Here is a 12,655-nt window from a genome sequence, read left to right as displayed (position 1 = left end):
AGGGAGGGAGGGAGGAAGGAAGGAAGAGAGAGAGAAAGGAAGGAAGAAAGGAAGGGAGAGAGAAAGGAAGGAAGAGAGAGAGAGAGGAAAAAAGGAAGGAAGGGAGAAAGAGAGAGAAAGAAAAAGAGAGAGAAAGACCACTGTCCCAGGCCCCTGTTCCTCCTCTCCCCCTCCGTTCTTGAAGGCCCCCCTCTCTCACACAGTCAGAGTCCAGCTGTTTACCGGCGTGCACAGCTGTCGAAAGGCACTTCAGGCCCTTCTCTCACAAGGGCCGGGCGTCCAGTCTGTGCTCAGGGCGGCAGGCCGATCCGATCGCTCTCCGCCGGGGCCGGCCGCCCTCCTCTAGGACGACGGGGCCGCTACAGCTTGGAGAACACAAGCTCCTTGGGCGTCTTCTTCTCTATGGCTGCTTGAGCGGACTTGAGGATATCCTCCGTCTGCAGCATGCTCATGTTCCAGGCGGCCTGGGGGGACAGAACAAGGCCGGATCCTTGAGCCCCAGCCCCGAAACTCCGGAGGGTCTGCCGGAGCTTCTCGAGGGCGGTCACCAGAGGGAGGGCTTCTTACCTAGGGAATGCCGCCCCCTCACCCCTTGGGGTACTTGCCTGGCACCCGATCTCATGCCTTCTGGGCACCAGGCCAAGACGTATCTGTGTGGACCCAGCCGCTTGAAGGATTCCAGGGTTTCCCCTCGGCTGAGTCAGGCAATGGTTCCCCTACCACTCAGTGTTCCCTCTAAGCTGAGTTGGTGTGAGCTAGCTCGCAGAGTTTTAGCCTCCGGCTCACACATTTCTGCCTTAGCTCAGGAAGGAGGGCTCCGGAGCCAATTAGTGTATGCAGCAGCCAAAACTGCTCGCTCACGACTTTAACGCCAGCAGCTCACAAGGTAGGATTTTTTGCTCACAAGACTCCACAGCTTAGAGGGAGCACTGATCAGACTCCTAATTATCTACAGTAGCCGGACAAAGGCCAGCAAGGTTCTCAAAAAGGGCACGCAGGAAGAGAGAGAGAGAGAGAGATAAGAGATTGGATTTCTATCCCACCCTTCCCTACCCGAAGGAGTCTCGGAGCGGCTTACAAACGCCTTTCCCTTCCCCTCCCCACAACAGACACCCTGTGAGGTAGGCGGGGCTGAGAGAGCTCTTTCGAGAACTGCCCTTGAGAGAACAGCTCGGAAAGAACTTGCGACTGACCCAAGGTCACGCTAGCAGCTGCATGTGGAGGAGTGGGGAATCCAACCACTACCCCAAACTGGCTCTCTAGGAAGTTGGACTCTGTAGGAGGCAACCTGTCCCCTTACCCTCCAGATTTTGGCAGTGAGATTGTTGCTTTAGTATGGAGGCTGCACTTCCAAAATCCCCAACAGCCAACAGCGAGACTTAACCTCACAGTTTCAGCCAACCCTTCCAAGCCACTGCCTCTGGCGCCTGGCACATCTCTGAGTTACGTCAACGAGTTCCCCGTTCCGATGATGATGCCGTGTGATGCAGCACTGCCTGAACCACACCCCAAAATTTCCAATGATCCTGAACTTTCAGGTTTGGGGCGGAACAATTTTTGTCCCAGTTCGCTGCACCCACAACATTAACTATTTGCCCTTTTCTGTCTGCTGTGTTCCTCGCTTGGACCAGAAACCAAAGACCCCACAAGATCCACACCCACTCATTTTTTTAAAGAAAGGAAGTGTTAAGTTCCTAGCCCGTATGACAGAGGTCCCCAGTGTTTCTGAGCCGGTGGGCACCTTTGGAATTCTGATGGCAGTGTGTTCGGCGCAACCACAAAATGGCTGCCGCAATCCTTGTGTTGTGGTGGCAGCTGCCGCCAAAGCAAAAATCTCCACAGCCAATCTAATCTCCAGTGGCCAATCAGACCCCTCACTGGGCAAAAGCCCTACCTGGCCCCACCCACTTTTAAAAAAATCACTTGGTGGGCACCAGGAATGGTGCCGGCGGGCACCAAGTTGGAGACCCCCGCCCTATGACAGCCATGTAGACAGAGGCAGGCAGAACTTTCAATTCCACCTGTGGAAAATAGCGGGAACCATCAGGAGTCAAGCAGAAAAGGAAGTAACCCCTCCCTAGACACACACACCCTGATCGGTGTCCTGGAACCTGCGAGTCAGCTTGGTATGTCACGGGGCTTACGGTGCAATGACAACGGGAGAGCCAGTTTGGTGTAGTGGCTAGGAGTGTGGACTCTAATCTGGGAGAACCGGGTTTGATTCCCCTGCTCCTCCACACGCAGCTGCTGGTGTGACCTTGGGTCAGTCACAGGTTCTCTCAGGAGCAGTCCTCGAAAGAGCTCTCTCAGCCCCACCTACCTCACAGGGTATCTGTTGTGGGGACGGGGAGGGAAAGGAGACTGTAAGCCGCTCTGAGACTCCCAGAGAAGGGCGGGGTATAAACCCAATCTCTTCTTCCTCCTCCATCCATGCTGCCCCCCCCCCAAGAAAATAAGTGGCAAATTCTGTGGATCGGCCCTACGCAGCAACTCCACACTTAGCTTTCTAGAAACCTCCCAGCCCAGAAGGCCCAAATTAGAGCACCTCTGGCACATTTTGCTAACACGCTTGCCGTCGACAACATTTCTTTGCCGAGATCCAGGACGGGCAGGAGGAGGTGTGAACTTTCCCCCAGTTGCGAAAGGAAGGAGTCAAAGGTGGAAACAAGACAGTAACGGTTACAAGCAGCAGCTTCAAACAGAATCCATCCCGCCCGGGGATCGCTTGCTCATGTCTGCCATCCTCCTTCCCGGATCTTGGGCCAAGAACCGCCTTTCGCAGGCCTGGTCCTCGAGGTCCCTTTACCTGGGGACGCCGGATGCCAAAGGCACGCCCGCCCCGCTTACCACTCACTCACCATGTATTTCAGGGCGTCAGGCACTGGGTGATCCCTGGAATACAGGAGGTTGATTTTGGTGCCCTGCACGGCCACCGGGCTCTTGGAGGCGATCTCGACAGCCAAGTCGAAGGCGGACTGCATCATGGCTTCCTTGTCTTGGAATACGCGGCTGGGAAAAGAAAGGCCGGGGTGCTTCTGACATTAGTTTGCCTCCCGGAGATCCTTCACACAGGAGGTGAAAACCTAGAAGCCACTTGTGTTATCAACGGCCCCAGGGGAGTTTACTTTCCAGGGAGATTATTCATTCACGGATCACCCTTCTGTCCTTAAAGATGACTTACAGTCAGAAGCCTCGGAGTCCAGTAGCACCAGCTTGGTGTCGTGGTTAAGAGCACGGACTCTAATCTGGGAGAACCGGGTTTGATTCCCCACTCCTCTCCCATGCAGCTGCTGGTGTGACCTTGGGTCAGTCACAAGTTCTCTCAGAGCTGTTCTTTCAAGGGCAGTCCTGGAAAGAGCTCTCTCAGCCCCACCCGCCTCACAAGGTGTCTGTTGCGGGGAGGGGAAGGGAAAGGGGATTGTAAGCCGCTCTGAGATTCCTTCGGGTAGTGAAGGGCGGGGTATAAATCCAATCTCTTCTTCTCTTCTGCCACATGCAGCTACTGGTGTGACCTTGGGTCAGTCACAAGTTCTCTCAGCGCTGTTCTCACAAGGGCAGTTCTCAAAACAGCTCTCTCAGCCCCACCTGCCTCACAGGGTGCCTGTTTTGGGGAGGGGAAGGGAAAGGAAATTGTGAGCTGCTCTGAGACTCCTTCGGGTAGTGAGGGGCAGGGTATAAATCCAATCTCTTCTTCTCTTCCGCCACATGCAGCTGCTGGTGTGACCTTGGGTCAGTCACAAGTTCTCTCAGAGCTGTTCTCACAAGGGCAGTTCTCAAAACAGCTCCCTCAGCCCCACCTGCCTCACAGGGTGCCTGTTTTGGGGAGGGGAAGGGAAGAGATTGTGAGCTGCTCTGAGACTCCTTCGGGTAGTGAGGGGCAGGGTATAAATCCAATCTCTTCTTCTTCTTCTTAGAGACCAACAGGATTTTCAGGGCATGAGCTTTTGGGAGGCAAAGCGAGGGTTGCCAGCACCGGGTTGGGAAATACCGGGAGGTTTTCAGTGACGGGCCTGAGGAGGGTGGGGTTTGGGGAAGGGAGAGACTTCAACGGGGTACAATGCCATAGAGTCCAACTTTCAAATCACCGTTTTTTCCAGGGGAACTAATATCTGTCACCTGGAGGTCAGATGTAACCCCAGGAGATCTCCAGCCCCCACCTGGAGGTTGGCAACCCTAGCCAGCGCTCACATTGTCAGCTATTCCACTGATCTGTCTCATCCTTTTCTGGAGGCAGCGGCCAATACCACATCTTGTGGCAGCGAGTTCCCTAAGTTAAGAATGCTTCTGTGCAGGCCAGCTTCCACTGGGCACTCCCATTACCTTTATCTTACACGGGAACTGGGGTTTTATTTTTCTCCCTAAGTCTGAAAAGGCCCCAATACTTGTGGCCTTTCCTAACAGGGAAAATATTTCAACTACCCTCAAACATTTAGGAGATCTCCAGCCGGTTTCCTTGCTCGAAAGCCAGTCGAGTCCGACTTTAGGGTTGCGGTGCTCATCTCCGTTTCAAAGCCGAAGAGCCAGCACTGTCCGAAGACGTTTCCGTGGTCATGTGGCCGGCATGACTAAACACCAAGGAACACGGAACGCTGTTCCCTTCCCACTGAAGTGGTACCTATTTATCTCCTTGCAATGTCTTGCTTTCGAACTGCTAGGTTGGCAGGAGCGGGAACTAGAGACGGGAGCTCACTCCGTCATGCGGCACACTCGGGTCTAGAACTGCTGAACTACTGACCTTCCACAGCCTGCAGTTCAGCGTCTTAACCACTTGAGCCACCACAGCTCCTCGAACATTTTAATTCCCCCTAATTTTCCCAGAAGTCCTTTTCTCCCTTCTTCGCAAGACAAGAACTCGTGGGCACTCCACGAAATGGCTGAACCAGTCGGGTTAGAACGAATCAAAGGAAGTCCTTCTTCACCCCAAGAGTGATTAACTCATGGAATTCACTGCCACAGGAGGTGGTGGCGGCTACAAGCATGGGCGGCTTCGAGAGGGGACTGGATAAACATCCAATATATTAACTTTGATTTAATAATACTGGTTATATATTGATTGTTAATACATTTACTTTTCACAATGTTATCATTATACCGTTATTTATATTACTCATTTGCTCTTACATGTTTTAAATTTCTACTGAATATTCTTGAATATGTAATTGTCAATAATAAAGTTTTAAAAATTAAAAAAAATTGGATAAACATATGGAGCAGAGGTCCATCAGTGGAACTCTCAGGCTGGGGCAAGTGATGCTCTGTATCCTTGGTGCTTATGGGGGGGGCAACAGTTGGGGGGCTTCTAGTGTCCTGGCCCCACTGCTGGACCTCCTGATGGCCCCTGGTCTTTTTGGCCACTGTGTGTTGGACTAGATGGGCCATTGGCCTGATCCAACATTGGCTTCTCTTGTGTTCTTATGTCTGGGACAAATGCTCTGTATTCTTAGTGCTTGGGGGGGGGGGCAATAGTGGGAGGGCTTCTAATGTCCTGGCCCCACTGCTGGACCTCCCGATGGCACCTGGTGTTTTTGGTCACTGTGTGACAGAGTGTTGGACTGGATGGGCCATTGGCCTGATCCAACATGGCTTCTCTTATGTTCTTATGTTCTAAGCTCCTCACCCAACTCACTCTATGCTCTGGATGTGGCTGCATTGTAGAATTATGGTCCGGCGACACGGTTTTATCCTGCCTAGAGATGTGAAGGCCCGGAAAAAAACCAGAAAAATTGGGGGGGGGGGGGGGGGGGTTTTCCCCTTTTTTTCCCCAAAGCCTTTTTTTTTTTTTTTTTCAAAAAAATTGAAAAAAAAAAAAGAAAAAAATTTTTTTGATAGAAAAAAATAATTATTATGGAATGTTTTATTTTAACATGATGAATAAAATATTTTAAGAGAAGGTGTTCAAATATTTTCCAAATCATTTCTAATATATATATATATGGTATCAGATTGATCTAATTTCTGTGCACTGAGGACAAGCAAGCTGTAGGTTACAAACTGAACTCTCCAATGCAAGAACAAGATGCATTTCTTCCTTTAGGAGGTGCTATTGTCAGAAGACAATAAAAAGGTTTCAGTTTTGTTTTTGCATGTGGGTGGGTATTCTGTTTGTAATAATTGTTTGGATACACTTATTTTTAATATGCTAGTTGTGATAATTTCATGCCAAGTAAAAATGTCCATAGTCATATTTTATGTTCCTAAAGTAACAGAATGACTTTCAATCTAGAAAAGACAAAAAAAAAATGCGAATGTAGCATTTTTTCAATGTTTCCGGAAAACCCGTTTCCCCACGAAAAAACCCGGAAAAAACCCAGGGTTTTTTCCGAGCTTCAAAATTTCCGGAAATTTTACATCTCTAATCCTGCCCTCCCTCCAAAGAGTTGAGAGCAGGGTACGTGGTTCTCCCTTCCCCGTTTTGTCCTCGCAAGAATCCTGCGAGGTAGGTTAGGCTGCGACAGAATGACTGGCCTACGGTTACAAAGTGAGTTGCGTGGCTGAGTTTTTCAAACCTGGGACTGCCAAGGCCTAGTGATACTCTTATCCACTGGGCAGCCAGCTTGGCGTAGTGGTCAAGAGCGGCAGACTCCGATCTGGAGAACTGGGGTCCATTCTCCGCTTCCCCACTTGAAGCCAGCTGGGTGACTTTGGGCAAGCCACAGCACTCCCAGCCTCAAAATCAGCACAGCTCGCCACCTAGTGGTGCCAAAAAGAGCTACAGCTTCAGGCAGCCAAACAATCCTTCTATTCCACACACAATGCCATCTGATAATTTTTAAAATTTTACTCGAACCACCGCACCACGCAGGCCTTACGATCCTCGGTGTCCTCTTCACCACCCTTTTCCTAATCACCACTAATGACCCATTAGCTTACTCGACTCCTTCAGCAAATGAAAAGGAAGGGGGCTACAGAAGAGGAAGAGGAAGCACCGCCAGACCACACACAGTTGCACCGACACCGCACACGCACCTGACGAGGCCGGAGCTCTGCGCTTCTGGAGCCATCATCTTCCGGGCCGTGAAGGCCAACTCGTTCACCAGGCTGGAGAGAGGAGCAAAAGGACAGTTGCCAGCTCAGGCACGGGCAAAGAGGGCATTCGGCTTCCTCCCTGCCTCATAAAACACCCAGCTTGGGCTTTGGAGTTTATTGGTTCCTTCACTGCAAGCCCACAGCGTTGATTTCCCACAGTCCCTTTGTCACGGCTCAGGTGGGCTATCACCTGACGCTGCCACCACTCTGGATTTAGGATCCCTTGAGAAGGCCCAGAGCACCCTCCCAAGACCTTCAGACCTCCCTGTTTGGCCGAATAATAGGCGTGAGGACCAGGCAAAGTGAACAATGGAAATACTTTATTGTATAGGAGGTCAAACAAACAAGGTGCAGAATAATAACAGTAAGCGGGTGAAAAGAAATCAAATGCCCTAACGCGTCTAAATATATACTGTCCCTAGCCCACTATCTCAAGTGGCACTAGACTACTTACCCTTCCCTCAGGATGAGGGTCTCTTCCCTACAGCAGCCTCTGCTGGCCCTGTTCCCTGGGAAGAACAGCTTTCCCTGCTGCTCCAGATCTTTTATTCCAAGCCCTCCTGTTTTCCTATTGGTCAATTTTGGCTCCAAAACCTCTCAGGGGCTTCTGGGAGTTGTAGGCCCAGCCTCACCTACTGCTAGCCAGGCTCCCTGGGCCTAGTAGGCCTCTGGTGGCACAGCCCAGATCATGACACCCTTGCAGCCCAGCTCACGGGAGACTCCTGTCCCTTCGAAGCGGGCCCGGTGCCCCATTTTCACAAGCCGGTCACAGGACTTGGGCAACACGGCCGCCCCTCAAGTCCGGGAAAGCCACAAGCCACCACCCCCCGGCCATTGTTTGGGAGAGGGAAGGGAAGGGGTGCAGGGCCAAAACGGAGCCCCGCCCTCACCTCCGGCTGCCGATGGCATGCGGCAAGCGCTGCAAGACACCGACGTCGGCCGCCAGCCCTATGTCCACCTCCTGGAAGAAAAGAGGAAACACGCTCAACACGTCACGCGGGTCTGTCGGTACATCTCATCTTGGTTTTGTTCCGCCACAGAGCTCAACACGGCTTCCAAAGGATTCCCAAATGTTCTCTCTCCCATCTAGGTGGTGACCAGCCCCAAGCCGGCTTGGCTGCTGCAATGTAGCCACTGCGGGGGCCCTCCAGTTATTCCCTGGGACTGTCACAGGGCAGGTCAGAGCCAGGCAGGGGTCATTTCATAGAAAAAGAGGTGCAGGAGCTCATTAGCATAACTCATTTACATATGCCACACCCCTTGACATCACTGGAAGTGTGTCAGAAGGCAACACCCACTGCTCAGGCTCCACTGGACTGTTTTGAATTGCTAGCTATTGGGGGGGGGGGAACATGCAGATCTGTCCTCGCAGAGGAGGGAGAGCTTGTACCTGAATAAAACTTGGTCTTAAAGGTGCCACTGGACTGTTTTGGGTCAGGGGGGGCTCTGCCGCTTACCTGCCTGCTTCTTGCTCTGACTGAGGGCTGCTGGGAGCAGGGGGTGGGGCTTGTTGCATGTGCCCGCCCCCTGGGCTCTTTACTGCCGGAGCTCCGCTCCTGTGCGCTCCTGCAGGAAATGACCCCTGGATCCAGGTGACTAGGAATATGAGAGTCTGTTCCTGAACGGGGCAAGGGGCGGAGCATGCAGGGCGACAGACAGAAGAAAGCCCACGTACCTTCACCTGGAACCAGGCGTCCTGGGTACAGTAGCGAATGTCGCAGGCCGAGACGAGGTTCACACCTGGAGAGGCAACAGAACCGGCAGTCCTGTTTAGACTCCAGTTTCTTAACTTTGTCATTACTCTAGTCCTGCGCTTGAAGGATACCTTCTCTGTGGGTCAGACTAGATGTTCTTAGGAGGTTCCATGAGTGGCGATGGCTGGTCGCCAGGGTGCTCTCCATGGAACATTTGGTCTAAGGGAATTTCACACCAAGGAAAGACATCTGTGTGTCCCGTTCCCCCCCCCCCCCGTTCCTTCTGAGACAGAGAATTATACAAGTCACCTTGGATCCTCATTAAGGGGAACAGTGGGATACACCAATAAAATAAATCAACCAGGGATCCTGTACCTCCACGTCAGCACTAGGTTTCTCTTCACATTTCCTGTACCAAGGCCTTTGTATATGCCATGGTACGCAGGAGAGAAGAGGAGAGAGGAGAGGAGGAGATTGGATTTATACCCCGCCCTTCACTCGGAATCTCAGAGCAGTTTACAGTCTCCTTTCCCTTCCCGTCTCCACAACAGACGCCCTGTGAGGTAGGTGGGGCTGAGAGAGCGCTGAGAGAACTGCTCTTGAGAGAACAGCTCTGAGAGAACTTGTGACTGGCCCAAGGTCACCCAGCTGGCTGCAAGTGGAGGAGTGGGGAATCAAACCCGGTTCTCCCAGATTAGAGTCCACGCACTTAACCACTACACCAAACTGGTAGATTACAATCCTGGGAGCAAAATCTGACTTCCCGGAAACCTTAGCCTCCGTTACATTAAAACAGGCAGAGAAAGGCTCTAGTCCTCAAGCTTAAGAAGTGATGCCCCAAAACGTGCGTTCTGTGCCTGCTGAAATCTCAAGAGGCCGAGAGAGCAGCCGAGCAAGATTTCCGGCAGCTGCCGGGAGAAACGGTTTCAAATCTACACAGAATCTGAATGCTCCTTCTAAGCTGTGGGGTCTTGTGAACGAAAATCCTACTTTGTGAGCTACCAGCATTAAAGTTCTGAGCGGTTTGGCTACGGCATAAATCAGTTTGCTCTGGAGCCACATCCTTCCTCAGCTGAGACAAGAACGTGTGAGCCAGAGGCTAAAGAACTGTGAGCTAGCTCACACTAACTCAGCTTAGAGGGAACACTGTGTGGCTCCCAGCAGGGCGACTGGGGAAGCGAAGGGGAGGCGTGCTTTTTCTCCCTCCCTCCCATTTATTTGCTTTCTTCGTTTCTCACTTTCTTTCCTTTTCTTTCATTCTTTCTTTCCACCTCTCTCTTTTTCTCTCCCTCTTATAGACAAACAAATGTCATTAGCGAAAAGATAAATATTGTTGGACTAATTAAATATCATTATCAGTTATCTTTGACCCCTTTGGTTTTTATTTTTGGCAGTCGCATTTAATGTTAATTTTAAAAAGTGTGTGTGATATCTAAGGGTCATTTCGTAGAAGAAGAGGTGCAGGAGCTCACTAGCATAACTCATTAGCATAACTTATTTGCAGATGCCACGACTCCTGACATCATCGGAAGTGTGTCAGAAGGCAACACCCACCGCTCAGGCTCCACTGGATTGTTTTGGATTGCTAGCTATTGGGGGAGGGGGGGGGGGCTCTGCAACTTGCCTGGCTGGTTCTTGCTCTGACTGAGGGCTGCTGGGAGCAGGGGGTGAGGCTTGTTGCATGTGCCCGCCCCCTAGGCTCTTTACCGCCGGAGCTCCGCTCCTGTGCGCTCCTGCAGGAAATGACTCCTGGTGATATTTGTTTGGTGTAGTGGTTAAGTGTGCGGACTCTGATCTGGGAGAACCGGGTTTGATTCCCCACTCCTTCACTTGCAGCTGTTGGATGGCCTTGGGCAAGCCGTCGTTCTGATAAGAGCTCTTCTTGGAAAAGAGCAGTTTCTGTCAAGAGCTCTCTCAGCCCCACCTACCTCACAGGGTGTCTGTTGTGGGGAGGGGAAGGGAAAGGAGTTTGTCAGCCGCTCTGAGACTCCTTTGGGTAGTGAAGGGCGGGGTATAAATCCAATCTCTTCTTCTTCTTTTTCATGTCTTGCGGCTCTCAAACATCTGACGTTTATTTGACGTGGTTCTTACGATGAGCACGTTTGGCCACCCTTAGCATATACAGTTCTGCTTCTATCTCCCTTGGGGGGGGGGGGAGAAGAGAGCAGAGGCCATATCTTTGTAAGGCGAAGATCTAGAATTATTTGTAGAACGTTTCAGCCATCAGAATTTGGGTTTTTTTCACAAATGTGCCAACACTGCCCCCTGCAGCTGGACAACTTGTTCCATGAAAATTGAGGGGGCAAAGGTGTGTGTGTGTGTGAGGTGTGCATTTCTTTGTGGTGGTATCCCTGGAAGCTGTAGGAGCCACCAAGGGGGGCAGGTGTTTGTTCTTGGAAGGAAAGACAAGGGAAGTGAAGAGACCAGAGAGGGAAGTTGGCCCAACATTCCGTCTGGTCGAAAAAGAGACCCTCTCAAACTGGCTTGAGAAACCCAACGCTATTATGCAGAGGAGAAGAAGAGATTGGATTTATACCCCGCCCTTCACTACCGGAAGGTGTCAAACTCCTGACAAACTCCTTTCCCTTCCCCCTCCCCACCACAGACACCCTGTGAGGTAGGTGTGGCTGAGAGAGCTCTGACAGAGACTGCTTTTTTTAAAGGACAGCTCTTATCAGAACTATGGCTTGCCCAAGGTCATCCAGCCAGGTGCAAGTGGAGGAGTGGGGAATCAAACCCGGTTCTCCCAGATTAGAGTCCGCGCAGGTAACCACGACATCAAATTGAGAGGGTGGTGGGGTGCACTGTTCCCTCTAAGCTGAGTCAGTGTGAGCTAGCTCGCAGTTTTTTAGCCTCCGGCTTGCACCTTTTTGTCTCAGCTCAGGGAGGACGTGGCTCCAGAGCAGACTAATCTTACGCAGGAGCCAAATCGCTCGCTCACCACTTTTAATGCCGGTAGCTCACAAAGTAGAAGTTTTTGCTCACAGTACTCCAAAGCTTAGAGGGAACATTGGTGGGGTGGGTGAGAAAGATCCTGTTATTTATTGTTTTAGTGTTTTAATTTTGTTAGCCGCCTTGAGCCAACCCTGTGGCAAGGCGGGATAAAAATGGAAATAAATAAATCTCCACTTATCTGCCTTCCTTTGTATTGACACGAGAGAGAGAGAGACAGAGAGACAGAGAGAGACAGAGAGAAGGGAAGTGTCGGCTTCGGTCAAGGGCTCACCTCCTACCTGATCCCGGCCAATAACCCACACAAACCTATCATGCTGTGTGTGTGGATGGGGAGGGTGGGGAGAAACCGGAGGGAAAGTTCTGGAAGAACATCAGGCTACTAGCACAGCCGAACGGGCGTCGTGACTGGCTCACCTCCTCCAATGCAGGCCCCGTGGACAGCAGCAATTACAGGCTTCGAGCACTACAAGGGCAGAGAATATATGAGCCTCTGGTGAGGCCGGTTCTGTGACAACGATAAAGCTGGGTCTGTACCCCCCCTCCTGCCCAGCAGTGCCCCCGCTCACCTTCTCCAGCACAGTGAAGGTCTCCTGATATTCCCGGATCTTCTTGCGGAGGTTCCAGGACTTACGGGCCGTGTCATCTCCTTCCATCATCATGAACACGCTGCCCATTTCCATCAGGTCGATGCCTGCAACGTGGGGGGGGGGGGGGGGGTTCGGGTCAGGGGAAGGGAGAATTCGGAACCGCCTTCCAGGACAATTTCGTAAATAGTTTAAAAACGCCCCATGCTTGCTTTCGAACTCTTTATGCCAGAGAATTGTAAGCTCTGTCCTTGGTAGGCTCAAGATACAAGAGGGCAGATTTCAGCTGAACGTTAAAGAAAAACTTCCTACTGTCAAGAGAGGATTCTATGGCATTTTAGGGGACTGTTGGTCCCTGTAGGTCACCCGGGGGGGGGGGGGGGGGGACTTAAAAAA

The 12,655-nt window shown here is 51.6% G+C and overlaps 1 protein-coding gene across 1 annotated transcript in view; it reads right to left on the bottom strand.

Annotated features, from left to right (window-relative positions):
- Positions 1 to 148: 148 nt before the first annotated feature.
- ECH1 (enoyl-CoA hydratase 1, peroxisomal) overlaps positions 149 to 12,655 on the bottom strand; it is a 19,197-nt gene continuing 6,690 nt past the window's right edge. Inside the window, exons 4-10 of the mRNA XM_015407044.1 lie at positions 12,242 to 12,366; positions 12,090 to 12,138; positions 8,702 to 8,766; positions 7,917 to 7,987; positions 6,967 to 7,038; positions 2,859 to 3,009; positions 149 to 464 (exon numbers count right to left, since the gene is read on the bottom strand). Coding sequence (XP_015262530.1) covers positions 360 to 464; positions 2,859 to 3,009; positions 6,967 to 7,038; positions 7,917 to 7,987; positions 8,702 to 8,766; positions 12,090 to 12,138; positions 12,242 to 12,366 — 638 coding nt within the window. The 3' untranslated portion in view covers positions 149 to 359. The remainder of the gene's footprint in view (positions 465 to 2,858; positions 3,010 to 6,966; positions 7,039 to 7,916; positions 7,988 to 8,701; positions 8,767 to 12,089; positions 12,139 to 12,241; positions 12,367 to 12,655) is intronic.

This window comes from Gekko japonicus, unplaced genomic scaffold (assembly GCF_001447785.1).
Source record: "Gekko japonicus isolate JY-2015 unplaced genomic scaffold, Gekko_japonicus_V1.1 scaffold2099, whole genome shotgun sequence".
Classification (NCBI taxonomy): Eukaryota; Metazoa; Chordata; class Lepidosauria; order Squamata; family Gekkonidae; genus Gekko; species Gekko japonicus.
This window is presented reverse-complemented; position numbering and strand designations above follow the sequence as displayed.